General features: G+C 53.5%; 1 protein-coding gene across 21 annotated transcripts in view; it reads left to right on the forward strand.

The window, feature by feature from the left end:
* The window catches only part of RANBP3 (RAN binding protein 3), a 53,629-nt gene that overhangs the window by 9,672 nt on the left and 28,721 nt on the right, over nt 1-15,236 (forward strand). For 14 of the 21 annotated variants that reach the window (XR_004314333.1, XR_004314336.1, XR_004314334.1 and 11 more), the window contains exons 2-3: nt 7,989-8,044; nt 13,401-13,589. Coding sequence is in view for 11 of the 21 variants with exons in the window: in XM_032465790.1 (XP_032321681.1) it covers nt 7,989-8,044; nt 13,401-13,589 (245 nt within the window). In the remaining 10 variants the exon portion in view is untranslated. Of the gene's footprint in view, nt 1-7,988; nt 8,045-13,400; nt 13,590-14,101; nt 14,258-15,236 lie in introns of those variants that run through there. The other 7 variants (XM_032465797.1, XM_032465799.1, XM_032465801.1 and 4 more) reach the window with 3 other exon arrangements.

The following is a 15,236-nucleotide window of genomic DNA, read 5'->3' on the forward strand; positions in this document are numbered from 1 at the left end:
CCATTCAGTCCTTCTCAAAACTGACTGGGGGCAGGTATCAACCCTGTCGGACAGGCACAGGCAGCGTGTGGAGAAAGTGAGTTCCCCGGCCTGGGGTCCCAGCCACAGGAGGTTGAGGCCGATCTGAACATACACACAGACCAGCGCCCGCACTCCTGGATTTCATCAGCTGGTCTGCAGCCTCGGCAGTGGTTTTTTGGTCCCTAGATTTCCTTTTTGCAGGGTTTTCCATTGTCTTCACTGAATTTTCCTCTGAACCTTCAGCCACTTGAACTTCACCTCGGCTGTGCTCATACCACGCCATCTAGTGGCAGAATAGGGAAGTGCTGGTTTCCTGAATTTCTCAGTAGTTTCTGGTGAGGTTGCTGACTTTGTGTGATTTATTTAGTAGGTTTATGGGGTTTCTCCTGGATTTAAGGCACAAAGGTATCCAGCGTGCAGGGTCTGCCCCAGCAGCTTGTAATGTGAGTGGATGGAGGATGAGGGGTGGAGGGGTCGGAAGGGGCTGCAGGCCAGTACTTCTAGAAGTAAAGGAGGTGGGATGTGGCTTGGCCTGAGAAGGGTCACAGGGGACATGAGGCCCCAGCTTGGAAGTCAGGCTTAGGGTTCTGGTCCCACCTCTGCCACTCACCAACTTTATGACTGGACAGGGCACCTGCCCGCCCAAGGCCTCTCATTCTTGTTTTGTGATTTGTAAATCAGAGATGATAAATAATATCTGTGCCATGGGGCTGTGATGACACTGAGTGAGACAGGCTATTTAAAGTGCCTGCCGCTGCACCAGGTCTAAGAAGAACCATTCAACAACTTTGAGTTGCTTATTACCTCTGTTGTTAGAAATGTGGGGTGAGTTTAAGAGCATTGAAAAGTGGCTTGGCTTTCAGTAGGTGAAGGTAATGGCAGGATGAAGAGCATTCCAGAAAGAAAGATGTAAAATGAAAGATACCATCACCTCCCAAGTCTGTGCCCCCTCCCGTGATCTCCATGAGACCAGTTGAGAGTTGTCTGAGGAAAAATATATTCCGGTACCAAAAAAAGAATTAAGGGGCGCACCACCCACTAGCTGGGCATGTGGTGCACTGAGGTGGAGAGAGGCATCGCCTAGCAACGGCATGATTGAGATCACTTTCATTCTTCACAGGAGAGTTAGTTGGCGAACAGTTGACACTTCGGTGACAAACTCACCTTTCTGTTGCTGCACAGAACTGTTTATAATAATTCCCGAGAAAAGAAATGACTCGAAGAACTGAGATAGTAAGTGTCGCAGGATTGAAGCAGCTGCCACGTATTAACAGACTGTTGTTTGTGTTGGCGAAATGCTTTCCATATTTTTTGCCCAGATAAGAAGATTAAGACACATCAGCCCAGGATTAAAGCTCATTTTGCACAAGTACCTGGCTGACATTTTGGTCAAGAATTCTAAGTGGCTTTTCAGATGGGGGCTGTTTCCTGGCCAGTGTTCGAGTCATCATTTAGGAGGGGAATAAACAGAGCAGACAAAGATGTTCCAGGTTCCCTTCTCTGGGTGTTTTCCTGGGTACACGTATTTTCTTCTGTTTAGTTTAACAGACACAAAGGTAGGAGGCAGCCAGGGGGGTGCCAAAGCTTGTTGCAGGGCAGGCCTGCCCAGGGGGTTTGTGCACGTGGCTCCCTGCACAGCGTGAAAAAGGAAAGTTGTTTTTTTGGGGTTTTTTTTTGTTTTTTTTTTGGAGAGGGTGCTGTGCAGAGAACATGTGTTTTCGGACTAGGTTGTGAATGTGTTATACAGAGCATCCCCTGGTGATGCGTTTGACAAATAGAGACACCTTGGAGTGTGTCTTAATTCTCCCCTTGAGGATCGTAAGGACCTGCTGTTGGCTTAACTGCACATTTGTCCAATGCAGGTGGTCACATGACTTGTGGAGAGCCTCAGGCACACCCCAAAACCCATCGCTCGCCCTCTAGTCTCGTTTGTATTCTTCCATAGATGTTTATCCAGATTGTTAACTGACAGCCACTTTATTCCTGATATCACTTCTCAAAAGAAGAGTGTGTCGGTGTCTTTGCCTCGAGGCCCAGTTGAGCGGCAAAGATGGGAGGAAGCAGACCAGGGTCAGGACTTCTCTCTGTTACCTTTGTGATGTGTGAGTCACAGCGTAGTCAAGGGTGTGAGCTTCAGAGTCAGGCCCGCCTGGGCTGGAGACCCAGCCCCACCTTGGACATGTTGCTCCCCCTGAGTCTCCATTTCCTGTTCTGTAAACTGAGGACCTGCCTTTTTGGGTGGCTGTGAAGATTCAGGACTACGATGTGGGTGAAGCGCTGAGCACCTGCCTGCCCGTCAATCCTCTGCGCTCGCTGACTGCTGGCCCGCAAACGGAGCCTGCCCTGGGTTCGGAAGACCCCAGCTGGGACTGTCCTTGCAGTGAGTCTGCGGCAGAGGCCGGGGAAGTCCAAAGATGGCATCCCAAGACCTCTGTCACCCTGGAGGGTTGGCACACACACCCTTCCACCCCAGGGCCACCTCTGGGGTCCAGACTAGCTCCTTGCTCTCCAATCCCACTGTCCCTAGAGGGGGTGCTTCCTTCATAGGCTGGCTTCAGGGCAGTACCCGTCTCCGTTCCCTTTCCCTGCTATGTCTGAAATAGAGACATGAGTCACTTTGGTTTTACTGCCAGTCAGTCTCTGGGCAGAAAAGACAGACAAAACCCCTGAGCCCTGTAGCCTGGCCTGCTTGTAGCAGTGGTGTTAGGAAGCCCACTGTCCAGATTCTCTCAAGCCTGAGGCTCCTCTCCTTTTGCCCCTCCTTACCCACTGTTTGAGGAGGCAGTGTTCAGGCCCTCTCCCTGACAGAGACGTCATACACAAATTGTGGCAATGACTTCAGGGTGGGGCTTCTAGAACTTCCCACGCCATCTGAGGGCTGTCCCTCGTCCCTGGGCCCCTGGTCAGTAGCTTCTGCTTTAGGAGAAAGATGACCCCTTTCTTACCCAGAGACCTCTGCTCCCTGCAAGGAGAGTGGAGTGTGGCCCCCTGGGTCAGGAGGCAGCCTGCACCTCTGGAACCCCTGGCTTCCTTGGAGCCATCTTTGGTTCATTTGCTCAGGAAAGGAACTGCCTGTGTGATTGGTGCTTACCTTCCAGGAGCTTCTGCACTAGGCCACGCAGGTGTGAAGGGACCAGGTAAAGAGAGAGGGGCACCCAGTCCTGTGGCCCTGGTGCTTCCCCTCTGTCTTTAAGGGTCAGGAGTCAGGTGGTACCACCCTGACCTTCTTGCAGGTCCGTTAGTGCTCCTTGCTTTCCACTGCATCATTCCTCCCTGCTCCAGGTGAGCTGGCTAAATGCTGCTCATCCCTTTGCTTAGATGGCACTTCCTTCAAGAAGCCCTCCCTGATCCACTCCTTTTCTGCAGTCTGGGCTTCCCCTGTGTTGTAACATTCAACTCTGCCTTATGTCAGCTCCTGGCAGGAGAGGACTTATCTCTCCACATCACCACTGCTCCCCAGCATGGTACCTGGTGCGCAGTGGGCACCTAGATGTGTGGGATCTCTGGAAGTTGTAATTGCCAGGTGCATGTTATGATTTAATCTGTGAACAGCAGGAGGTGCAGCTGGGTGAGGTGGGCGGAGCACCCTGACAGTCACAGCCACGTCAGCAGTGCCTCTGGGAATGGAGCCCAGAAGAGGATGGGGTAACAGGTGTGTACGGAAGGGTCCCAGACATCTGGTAAAGGTATGGAACAAGAGCAGAGACCGGCGACTTTCCACACCTGGGCTTACCTGTCTGTGCTTATCACCGGGACTTGGAACACAGACCTGGGACACAGGCCAGGTCCTTGGAGATCACTGCTGAGCTGCCCCGTTTGCATCCAGACCTCACAGGCAGGTGGAGGGTGGCCGGGGACCCGAGGAAGAGCCCGCGCTATGAGCTGGATGTCATCGGGGGCTGCTCCTTCAGCTTCTGGCCAGGTCCATCCTCCGGCCTCCCCCCCACACACACACACACACACTGTTTGCCTGGGGAACCCGGGAGGCAGGGGACTTTCCCTGGCAGGAATCTGGGATTGCAGTTGGGCTCAAGCAGGGTGCCATATGGGGCACAGGAGCTGAGGAGGGGCGTGCGGAGGAGGATTAGGAGAGGGCTTCAGACCAAGCACCGGGCACCTCGGAAAGTCCAGGTGAGGCCCAAGCACCCAACGCATCCCAGACGGTAGTGCCTGCACTCCCCAGAGGCAGGGCTGTTGTTTGGGATGACTGGGGGGTCTGAATCCCACCCCACTTCATACAAGTGTTGGCCACAGTCTCCCACAGTCCTCAGGCCTTGTCAAGAGTGTTCCTGGAAAGGAGGCTTCCCTGGTCAGATAACTTTGGGGGACATTTGGTGAAGGGTTTCTTAACCCTCCTATGCCAATGTGTCCAGACAGTGCTCCAGGTTGGCTGCTTTTTACAGACTGATGATTTGATCATGGAGCATTTCACAGAACCAAAACGCACAAAAAATCACCTAGTGGACAGAGTCTGGATCAAATAGCATTTATCTGATTCACATTTCAGTACTTCAGGTCTTTGTGCTGGCCTGGGTCTCTCACCACATCTCTGGTGGTGGTTTCCCTTCCCTCATGAAAGCAGTGGGGCTGGGAGCTCTGGCAGGTCGTAGAGGCCTCGTTGCCTCCGTCACCAGATCATTCCCTAAACTTGGGTTTCAGTAGCTGAACGATGCTTCTTATTCGGTGACAACCAGCAGTGGTGACGTGGGATGGTTAAAAAGCAACCTGTGGCTTCTCTGAGTCGGGGGCAGTCCTGCTAGGAGCAGGGTGCCTGTGTGCTGTCGTCTTGTGATCAGTACTGATTTGCAGTTTATGGACTTGGCCCTGCTGGAGCTGAGCAGAAATGAAACTTGCATGACTCTGATGCTTTGTGTTTTTGGTGGAGAACTGACTGAAGTTCATGACTGCCAAACCTTCTCTCAGCAGGGATCCTTACGGCAGCCGAGGTGGGCTGCCAGGGCCCGGGCCTCCCCAGCCCCAGCCTGAGTGGCGTACGTTTCACTTACTTTAACTGCTTGTTGAGCACATTTATGGTTGAGACTCTGTGTTCGGCTGTGAAGATGCAGAGGGAACACAACAGAGGCCCCATTCTTACAGAGCTTCCGTTCCAGGGGTAAACACTGCCAGTGAGCAGGGAAACAGATCGCCCCCTCTCCCTGGGACCTCCCGGCTCCACGGTGCCAGGCCAAGTAGGCAAACACTGCCCCCCTCCCCACCTTTAAGCAGATGTTTTATCCTGAAGTGTTCTGCCTCCGGCTTCCTCTTCCCCTTTTCCCAGTGATGCCCTGCACGAACAAGGGCTGGATAAATATTTATGTGGTTACATAGCAGCTGGTGTTACACATGTGAAGAAGTACGGGGGGTTTAGTTCAAATGTTTACTGGACGGTTCTTACCCAGCGCGACGGGGTGGCGGGTGGGGATGCAGAGCTGTGCCGGATGCTGTGTCTGTGGTCTCTCAGCCTCCCTGACAGGTAGCCTTGGTGTAACCCAGGCAGGACAGAAGCCAGAGCGTGCTTCGGGGGCACAGTTCACACTAGGGGCTTTCTGAAGGGGGTGGGGTCTGCACCTGAGTGGGTGTTGGCCACGGAAGAGAAGGTGAGATGTCTTCTAGGCAGAGGGACTCAGCCAGGCAGGAGTCCAGAAGCAGGACAGAAGTGTGGGATGTGCCAGGGACAGGGGGCTCTTCAGTGCCACAGTCCTGGCCGATGGGGCTGGCCTGTTTGAGGGGCCTTTGACCATCTGGGAGGATGTTGCCCACTTTTAAGCATGAGTTTCACACCAGTGGTTCTGGCTTCTCTGCAGAGGCTGCACATAAAGGGGTGAGCGGAGAGGCAGAAACAGAAGGGAGGTCTCAGCTGTGGCAGTGCTGGCAGGGGTCAGCTGAGAGACAGGAGCCCGGAGTTAATGAGGTGATCTGCTCTCAGAGCTCAGTAGCCCCGCGTTCCCTCCATCGCTTCCCTCTGCCCCGGCTGTGCTGCACGCCCAGCTGCAGTGCAGGATCGTTCCTCCTGCAGGTGGGACCTCTGCCAGCCTGCTCCTGGACCTGCCACGCCGTCCGCAAGGCGCTGGGCAGGACCTGTGCACGGCAGGCAGCCCTCACAGCTCAGCACAGAGGGCTCTTCCTCTGCACCCGGTGCTTCTGTCTCCATTCTCGTCCCTCCTGATAGCCTGGCAGTCGCTTTCTCCAGTGCCCCCTCCCTTACCCACCCACCCCCATCAAATGCTCGTAGAATCCCTGCAGGGTGCCAGGTACCATGGGACACAGGGGGACCCCGGCAGAGTCTCATGACAGTCCTCACACGCAGCGCCCACGGCGAACACTGGGGTGAGTGACATCTGAAACCAAAGTGCTACACGGGAGGAGGGTCTCCTGTGCTTCCCCAAACAGCCACCCCCAGCACAGACGCGCAGTCACTGCTCCACAAGACCCAGGGAGCACAGTGGAGGGAATGGTCACCGTCAGTGGGTTGTGGCCACAGAGTCAAGACAGGCGTCTGTCGTACACCCCCCCCCATGGAGTGGGGGTTCTGCAGGCTGGGGAGTGGGATGGGGTCCATTTGACCATCTCAGTCTTGCCCTTCTACTTCTCAAGCCTCATCCCCGCCCATCTTCTTTATTCTTTATTGCCTCCTGACTGAACTCCCCACGTCACCCCTTTCCCCAGACTGTTCTCTGTGCTTCCCGCTCTCCTTTTACAACTGTCCCAGATCCTTAGCATTGCCATCCTCCACCCCTCAGACCCCATCACTGTGCGAGCCTGCCCCTCTCCCTTCCAGGATCTTCCCCTTGAGACTTCAGCACAGTCACCTCTTCTCGGGTGTCTCCCTGATGCTCTAGACCAGACATTCTGACCGCATCCCTGAGTGTTCTCATGGCCGGCTAACTGTGTCCCCTCCTGGGTGGCAGTTCTGCTCTGTTAAAGCTGTTTGAGTGTAGGTTCCTGCTGGACCTCAGCTTCCCCGACTGAGGGAAGGGCAGGGCTGTGCAGGTGCCCCCAGATTCAGGACTCCCTGGCTTCCTATCCACCTTCTGCCCACCAGGCTCTGCTGCTGAGGGAGGCCCCAGGTGCACCTGCAGGGCTCATGCACCCAGGCCCAAGGCAGTGAGGCAGGCGGCACCCAAGCCTCCCCGCGAGGTAAGGTGGTCCTCATCCAGAGCTCCCTGGCTGGCAGCTGGCTTTGGAGCTGCCGCTCACTCAGGGGCCAGCGGCAGAGGGCTTTGGATTCAGCTCCCCCTGGACGAAAGACAGATGGTGCTGCCTGTGAAGGACGGGCGCATCCCCTGGTCCAGCCGTGTGACAGCCTCCCACAGTGTTTCTTCTTGCAGCAGCAGCTGTGCATGGCGGGCTCTCAGACTTTGCACAGCTCCGTACATTTCTTTTTAAATGGACGCTGGCTTGGAGATCCAGGTGGGATGCTGGGCTGACTTGAGGGGAGTAAGCTCTCCAAGGAGCAGGTACCACGTGGGCAGAGGTTGCAGACTGGCTGCCCCCTGGCCCCAGCTGGCCTGCAGATTTGGAAAACGTAAAAATTAAAAACCTAAACCAGTCTCCAGCATTTGAAATTGGGGAGCTGCCATGTAAAGACGTGTCGTCTGTGCCTGGTTCCTGCAGTGCCACGGTTGGCAGCACTGAGCAGCGGCCGCCTGGGCACCCTGCAGCTTGCCGCGCTCCCTCCGTCAGTGCTGCAGCCTGTCCTGAGTGAGTCTTGAAGCCTTCTTATCTGTACATGTACATATGCACACGGAAAAGTGCACGTTTCCTCCCATCACGTCGAACTTTCACAAGCCGCACACTTACACTCATCCATGTCAAGAAACTGTTTTCTAAGCGATCTGATGTTCATTCGAGTTACAGGTTTTATATTGGGTTTGTTTTTTACTTTTAACTTATTACAAACAAATGTAGCTGTGTTTACTATACGAATATAGTGTTGGGGGGAAAAACACCAATTTTTCTTTTTGCAGAAAAGCCTGCCATTGCTCCGCCCGTCTTTGTGTTTCAGAAGGATAAAGGACAAAAGGTAAGGGGCGCTATGTTCTCTCTTCACGGGGTTACTCTGACTTGTTCTCCCCCAGAGCCCTCTCTCCCCAGGTCGCATGGCCGAGGATGCCTCTGCCTTCTCAGTCTTCACACTGAGCTTGGAGGGGAAAGGCCCAGAGCCTTCAGGTGCCCATAGCAGGAGGTTGAGACAGGGTGTGTGTGGACTAGGCTCAGAAACCCTGCTTGAAAAAACAGTGGTAGAAAGTGTCTTTCTGATTCCTGATGATTTGTTCTAGAAATACTTCAGGTAAACCAGTAGGAGAGGAGAGATAGGAGGGAGGAGAAGAGGGCAGGGAGGGAGGGGAGAAGGAAGGAAAGGAGAGGAGAGAGTGTGGAGGTGAAAGGGGAATGTAAGATCTTTAAAGATTTGGGGGGAATTTTTTTTTTGGCCCCAACCAACTTGGCGTAAATGCATTTAGAATAATTACTAGTCAGCTTGCTTTATATACTCAGCACCCGTCTTTGATGGTTGCTTCCCCCTCTTGGGTTCTAACCGTCTGGATTGTGCCCATGTTGGAAATAACCTTGCCTCGGTCTTAGTGATGAGCCAGCAGCCTGTCGGGGGCCTGGTGGGTGCGGCAGTGCCTTCCAGCTTCGTGCAGTCCTTGGGGTTCTGGCCCTCCCTGACAAGCAGTGTGGAACCTCAGGGTTGTGTCCAGAGTGGTTGATGTTCTGTGGTGATGCCTCCCAAGCTTATAGGAGGACTTCCCCATCTGTCCAAAACATGGGAGGTCCCTCCCCTCATGCCCAAGGACAGCAGGTGTCATTTCTTCCCCCTAGCAAGACTTGAGGGTGACTAGAGGACTGCACTGACGCGGGGTGTCCTGAAACCCGTCTGTATCTTAGCGAGGACAGCATTTGAGGATCTTGTTGGCTCGGGCCTTGTGACCCACGGACGAGGTGCTCCAGTCCATCTCCAGTCCCCTGGCAGGGTGGCTGGCTCTGAGTATGGGGCCACTGGCCTGGTGATTTGGGACTCTTGGCCACCCAGCTTCTGCTTGTAAACCCTGTCCGTCGGTCTGAGAGGCCAGACTTCTCTTCTGAGTGGCCCTGCTTTCCTGGGCTGTGATCAGGTGCTGTGCCAGGAAGGGCGTGTGTGTGTGTGTGTGTGTGTGTGTGTGTGTGTGTCTGTGCGGGGCGGGGTGGGGGACGCAGCTGCCCTAAAGCCCCACCCGTGCCCCTGCGCAGGTTACCTTCGGTGTTAGCCGGGCTTATATGCTAGGCTTGTTCTCACACTGGTCTGTGCCGTTGTTGATTCTTTTACTAAAGAAGGCATCACAAAACCCAAGGAAGTGTTCTTCCCATTTTGCTGCAGTTTTCCAGGTGCTGTTTTCAAAATACACCAGCCCCCGCTGTCTCCTCTGCCCCGGGCCCTGACCAGCACGTGCAGCGTGATGGCGTGTAGTTTTGTCGTTTGTCCTCTTGAAGTTCGGTCTCTGTGAAGGGGCTGCTGCGTTTTTTCTGGGTTTTAGAAATGGATGTGTTTGGTTTCTGCTTCACATACAAAAGTCACTTCTCTGACATTTTCCGTAAAATCAGGATTTACTCGAATTTTGAATGTTATTATGATTATCTTTTGAACCACTTTTAGTTTAAAACAGGGGTCAGTCAGCAAACTGAGGCCTGCCACCACTGCCTGTTTTTGTACATGAGGGTTTTTGGCGCACAGCCGCACCCACCCCCTGCGCATGAGCTGAGGCTGCTGTCACACTGGACACAGCAGGCAAAGTGGTTTGGACCAGTCGTACAGCCTGCAAAGTCGAAAGTATTTCGTATCTGGCCCTTTACAGAAAAGGTTAGTCGACTCAGATTTGAAACAGGTGATAGGAATGAATAATTCTTAAAACCTGAAGACTTTGGGACAGCCAACAGGGTGAAACACTAAAATGTGACGTTTGGCTGAATTTAAAACCTTTTTAAGTTGCTAATTGTTATTTCAGTACTGTTTTCTCCATTGAGGTGGTTCTGCTGCTTTTGTGATCCAGCGCTGACTTAGGTATTTCACCTTCAGGAGGTGAGTGCCAATTACGTACACCGGGCGAGGCTGGCCCAGAGGGAGAGCGAGGAGGGGGCTCGTCAGCGTCACAACGTGCAAATCAAAGTGTTGACTCGGCGCCAGCTCTAGATGGGCTTCTAAAAACAACTGGCCTCCGGCTCCTCACACTCAGCCCTCTGCTCCTGTCACGCTCGTGTGACATGATCACCGGAAGGACGCCAAAAACCTCTGTGTTTAAGGTCGGGAGCCAGAGGAGTCTGAGCCGTCGGCTGGGGGTGGCTGCGTGGACTGGAGCCCTGCTCCTCTCTCTGCGGCTCAGACTCGAGCCCCTTGTCTCGTGTCTCCCGAGTTGGGGGAGGCGACGGGAAGGCACACCTGCAGGGAGCGGCCACCACGCTTCTGACAAAAATGTGAACCTGAGACCCTCGCCTTTTCTTCCTCTCGCCTGCGCGATTTCAGCCCTCTCTTCTCACACCACGGAGGCAAGAGTTGGGAGGATCTGTTCAGGTTGCTGTTGTCTTTTTTCTGAGTGAGCTTTTCTCCCTTTTTCAACTTTTTATTTTGGAATTTTTTTCAGATCCTTGGGAAAATTAAAATTACGGTACCATGGACACTTGGGTGTCCTTCACCTGGCTTCACGGTTAGCGTTTTTATCATGAACACCCGACCGTAAGATGTGCCCTCCTGACAGTTCTCCCCCAAGTACTCCTGCAGGCATCTCCCAGGAGTAGGGCCATCCCTCTCCATGGCCCTAGTGCCGTTGTCAATCCTGAGGAAATGATCCTGCATTCAGAAATACCTTCCAACACAGTCCACATTGAAATTATCCTAATTGTCACCAGAATCTCCCATACAGCTATTTTTTGAGCCACTTCTGATCCACAAAGATCCAGAAGTCCCATTGTCAACTGCGGGACCGTTAACGTCTTTCAGTAAATGGCCTCTGAGCCGCCCAGTGAGATGCACTCAAAGAGCCCACGTCCCCTCCGAAGATGCACACTCCGCAGGCCCGGCTGTTATTACCGATTTGTGATTGAGAGAAAAGGTTTGAAGTGGAAAAGAAAAAATCAGGCCGCCAGCCCAGGCATCTGGGGTTTGGTTTGGCAGTGTGGCCACACAAGAGTTTTTGTCAGTCCCACAGACGGTTCGAGTTGCGTTGGCAGCAAACCGCAGCTTGGTGGCGGTGGCCTGCCGTGGCATCACTTAGTCTCAGGACGAGGTGTCGAATCCCCCTCCTGTTCCCTGTTGGAGAGAGCAGTCAGCAGCTGGAGCTCAAGTCCTAATGCCCGAATCCCACACCCAGAGCCAGCCTGGCAGCACGGGCACTGTCTCCACATCCGCCCGTGTTCCCCTGCCTCCTCAAGATGGCACTGTCAGCAAAATGCTTGAGCTTCCCTGCATTTGTGTTCGAGGGCCAAAAGTGAAACCTTCTTTTCTTAACTGCCTTGAATGGAGACAGTTTTTTTCCTGTTCAACATGAAGAGAATTTGAATCTCCTTCTGGAGGTTGTTTCAGTGTTTGTGATGACTAAACGTTTCTTTCCTTTCCTTTGGCTTCCAGACATTTGTTTCTCTGAAGGCGGACGGCTTCGAGGCCGCCCGGCAAGGTCACGCCCTGTAGTCACGAGGCAGGCAGCACCCCCAGCAGCAGTCTGCTGGGAATGCCGGAAGCGTACTGCTGCTGTAACAGGCATCTCCTCTGTGTGTGTTTTTTTATCAGCCACATACCTTTCAGGATGATGTCAAAGGCTACCAAAATCCTGGTGTCTGACTGTGACACATGTGCTGAAAAACTGCAAGCTCCGTCTTGGTTCTCTAGGGCCCATTGCTTTGCCAAGATGCTCAGACCCAGTGGGGTGCTAGAGCGGCACGTGCGTTTCTCTTCGGTCCTCTGATGTAGGCTTCGTTGCAAGTCTGCCGTGCACAGGGCATAGGAACATTTATGTTCTAAAAGCAGGGATTAAAAAAAAATCTCAAGTGGTTCTGATTAGAGGTCGGCAGTTTCCCACAGAGCTCTGGGTCTAACTTTCTCTCGTCGGGTGTTAAATCTCTAGCCGTAAAGCAGCAGCAGACTGGTGCGTGGGCCTCCTCGGTGCCCTGGGACAGGCTTGAGGACCAGCTTAGGGAGGAGGTCTTTGTGTCCGCAGGTCTCCCCTGCATAGGGAGTGTGGATTTGGGTGACTTTAAGATGTATGGATGAGTTAACGTTGTGTTACTTTTCCTTTTCTAAGAATGTTTGAAAGTTCTCATAAATCCTCTTTATATAGTTCCTTTTATCCAACAGGCTCACACATTTTAAAATAGTCCCCAAGCCCTATCTAACGACGTTTCAGTCACTTCACAGTCAGGAGAAACACAGCCACATCTGCAGGGAGACAGGGTGGCCCTGTGGTCATTGGTTCACAAAATGATAGAAACAGGCTTTGGACAATGCCAAGTGGGAGGTCTGGGGACCGGAGCCCATCTGTTTGTTCCAGGACACCGGCTTCATAACCCACTTCTTAAGAAGAGCCCTGGCCACAGAGCCGTCCGCCCATAGAAGGCTCTCCAGAATCCCCAGAAGGATGCCAGGGATGTTGTCCTTTCAAGGACGAAGACTTCCGGGACCAGCTTTCTCTCACCCTAGCTCTTATCTAAATAAGCCCTTACCCAAGATGTTTGGGGTGGGCCTGGGAGAATCCTAGGCCAAGGGGCTCCCTCCTTTAGCTGAACTTCTGCTAGCTCGTTTGGTCTGCCCACACCTGCATTCACTGAAGCCAGAATGTGTTTCCTTCATCTCAGGTTTAAGCAGAACAAAGTGGAAGGGTGCTGGAGGAACTGTAGCGAGATGCACAAGCCCTTGACCCTAGGTGCCCCGCTCTGTAGCCGCGTGGCGTCCCAGTGGGCAGACCACCTCCCCTCCTGCATGTTTTTGAGGAGATGGGTGATTGACCCCAGGAAACAGTTTGACATATGGCCCCTGTCCCCCCTTTGATAGAGGCACCGCCCCCAATTTGATCACCAGGGGTGTTTTTCCTTACTCACTGCCCATCAGCAGAGTATCTCCGTGCCCCAGGGGCCACCTTCCAGTTATGAAAACGAGGGTCCAGACTTCTTGCACACCTCAGAGCTCCGTGCAGAGTCCAACAGCAGCAAGTCCACGTCCATTCCCCGTTGGTCCGTCCAGGGGGCTGCTTTGGTTGCACACAAGTCGATGGCACATGCAGGCTTTCTTGGCCCGTCTTCCCCGACAGGAGCTGCTGACAGTTGAGCATCTCCAGACCTTTGATCCCTGCCCCCTCCCCTGCCCCACGTTGCAGGCTGTACTTACATTGAAGGAAAATTGTCTTTTTTGCTCCCAGTCCTCTGCAGAGCAAAAAGACTTGTCGGATTCGGGAGAGGAGCCTCGGGGGGAGGCTGAGGCCCCCCACCATGGCACGGGTCACCCCGAGTCAGCTGGTGAGCATGCCCTAGAGCTTCCTGCCCCCGCTAGCGCCTCCGCCAGCACTCCTGAAGCCCAGCTGCTTCCTTTTCCACGAGAACTGGCAGGGGTAAGTCCGCCTCCTCCCGGCATCCCACGGCCCGGGGCTCCCAACCCAGACCAGCGCCTTTCCCTTCGCGTCCCTCAGATCCAGACCCCAGATCGTAAGCAGCTGATGATAACTGAGAAGACGACATGGATCTCTTCAGCTCCCTTAATTCCTGCTGCTAGAAAGTCGGGAAAGAGCAAGTCCCCTTTCACATTGAGACTTTCCTCGTTGTGGGAGTACATACCCATAGCAAGATGCTAATCCTGTTTCCTGAAAGAGACATGAGGGGTCAAAAGAGGAATTGAGTAGCAGGTTAGAGGTGTCCAGGTCAAATTCTGCCCCTTCTCCCTCCTTCCATTTTTCTTTCTCCTCTCCCTGAATTTGGGCATTCAAGTTCAGTGCCTTAGAAGTGCAAATAGATCCAGCTTCCTTGATCTGTAGGAAGGGGAGGTGTCTGACACAGATTGCTTTGCAAGACCGTTTGTGTTTGGACTGTGGTTAGGCTGTGAACTGCTTGTCTTCAATCAAAGCAGGAAGAAGAAAAGACTCTTCCTTTGAATCCAGAGGGAATCCCTTGAACCCTTTATCTTTGTCTTAAGAAGGCTTTTGAAGATTATAGGTGGAGAAGATTGGGAACTCTCGAGAACAAGAAGTGTCTTGAGTTTTTGGAGTTTGATAAATTGGGAAAGGTAAACATTATCCTACACTCAGGATCGAAACCTTCGTCCTCTCGGTACCTAGTGACAGAGTCCCCCATTCTCACAACAGGGACAAATTACTCTTTAACAAGAAAACAGAGGACCCCACTCTGCCACACTGAACCCTGGGCAGCCTTCCATGGTGTCACAGTCCCAGGCCTTACCTCAGGCCTTTCATGATTCCTTGTGTCACATCCCCAGTCTCCTGTGTCCTCAAGGAGACCACTAAAATTCACTTAGAGCCACCAAACCCTAGAATACGCGGAATGATGCTCGGTCAAGGTGAGGTTGGAGTCGTGTTTTAATATTTTGGAGAAATCGGTGTGTGGTGGAAAAAGAAGAAACAGTCTTTACTGTGTGCTTGGGGTGGGGAGGGGGCCGTCCTTTGTGGCACAGAAGTGGGTTCGGGGCAGCGAAGTGTCTTCAGAAGCCCAGTGAAGATTCAGGCCAGGAGGTGCTTACACCAGAGTGTTGGGAGTGCAGCCCTCACACGAGGGCTGACAGCAAGGGTTAAGAGGCGATCGTTTTTTGGGTTGAGGGCAGAGCAGCCCCTGGAACCTTCTCCTGAATCAGGTTATTGTGCCTTTGGCCTTCACAGGCGCAGGAAGTCGTGTTCTCGGTTCCATGATCTTCGTGTGGATCTGCCCGAGAGGCTCCGGGCCTTCTGCTGCTGCCCGGATTTAAAAACACAGCTTCCAGGGCATCTCCAGCTGAAGAGGGTGGGGGTTTTCTGTTGAGAGCAGCAAACAAGTGGAGGTTGTGTCACGCAGCTGCTCTTCCAGAGAGGCACGTAGGCCATCGTGGGCCCCTCTTCTGTCTGATGCCCACTTGGTGAGAGCAGTTGGGCCCCACCCCGAAAGAGGCCTGTGCAGGAAGCACCCTGGGGGCCCACCTTCTGCCTGTGGCCAGGCCAGACGTTGATTTCTGAGGCCTGGCCTGTGGAACTCGGCTTCTCCATTCTTGTGGACTT

Source organism: Camelus ferus, chromosome 22 (assembly GCF_009834535.1).
Source record: "Camelus ferus isolate YT-003-E chromosome 22, BCGSAC_Cfer_1.0, whole genome shotgun sequence".
Lineage (NCBI taxonomy): Eukaryota > Metazoa > Chordata > Mammalia > Artiodactyla > Camelidae > Camelus > Camelus ferus.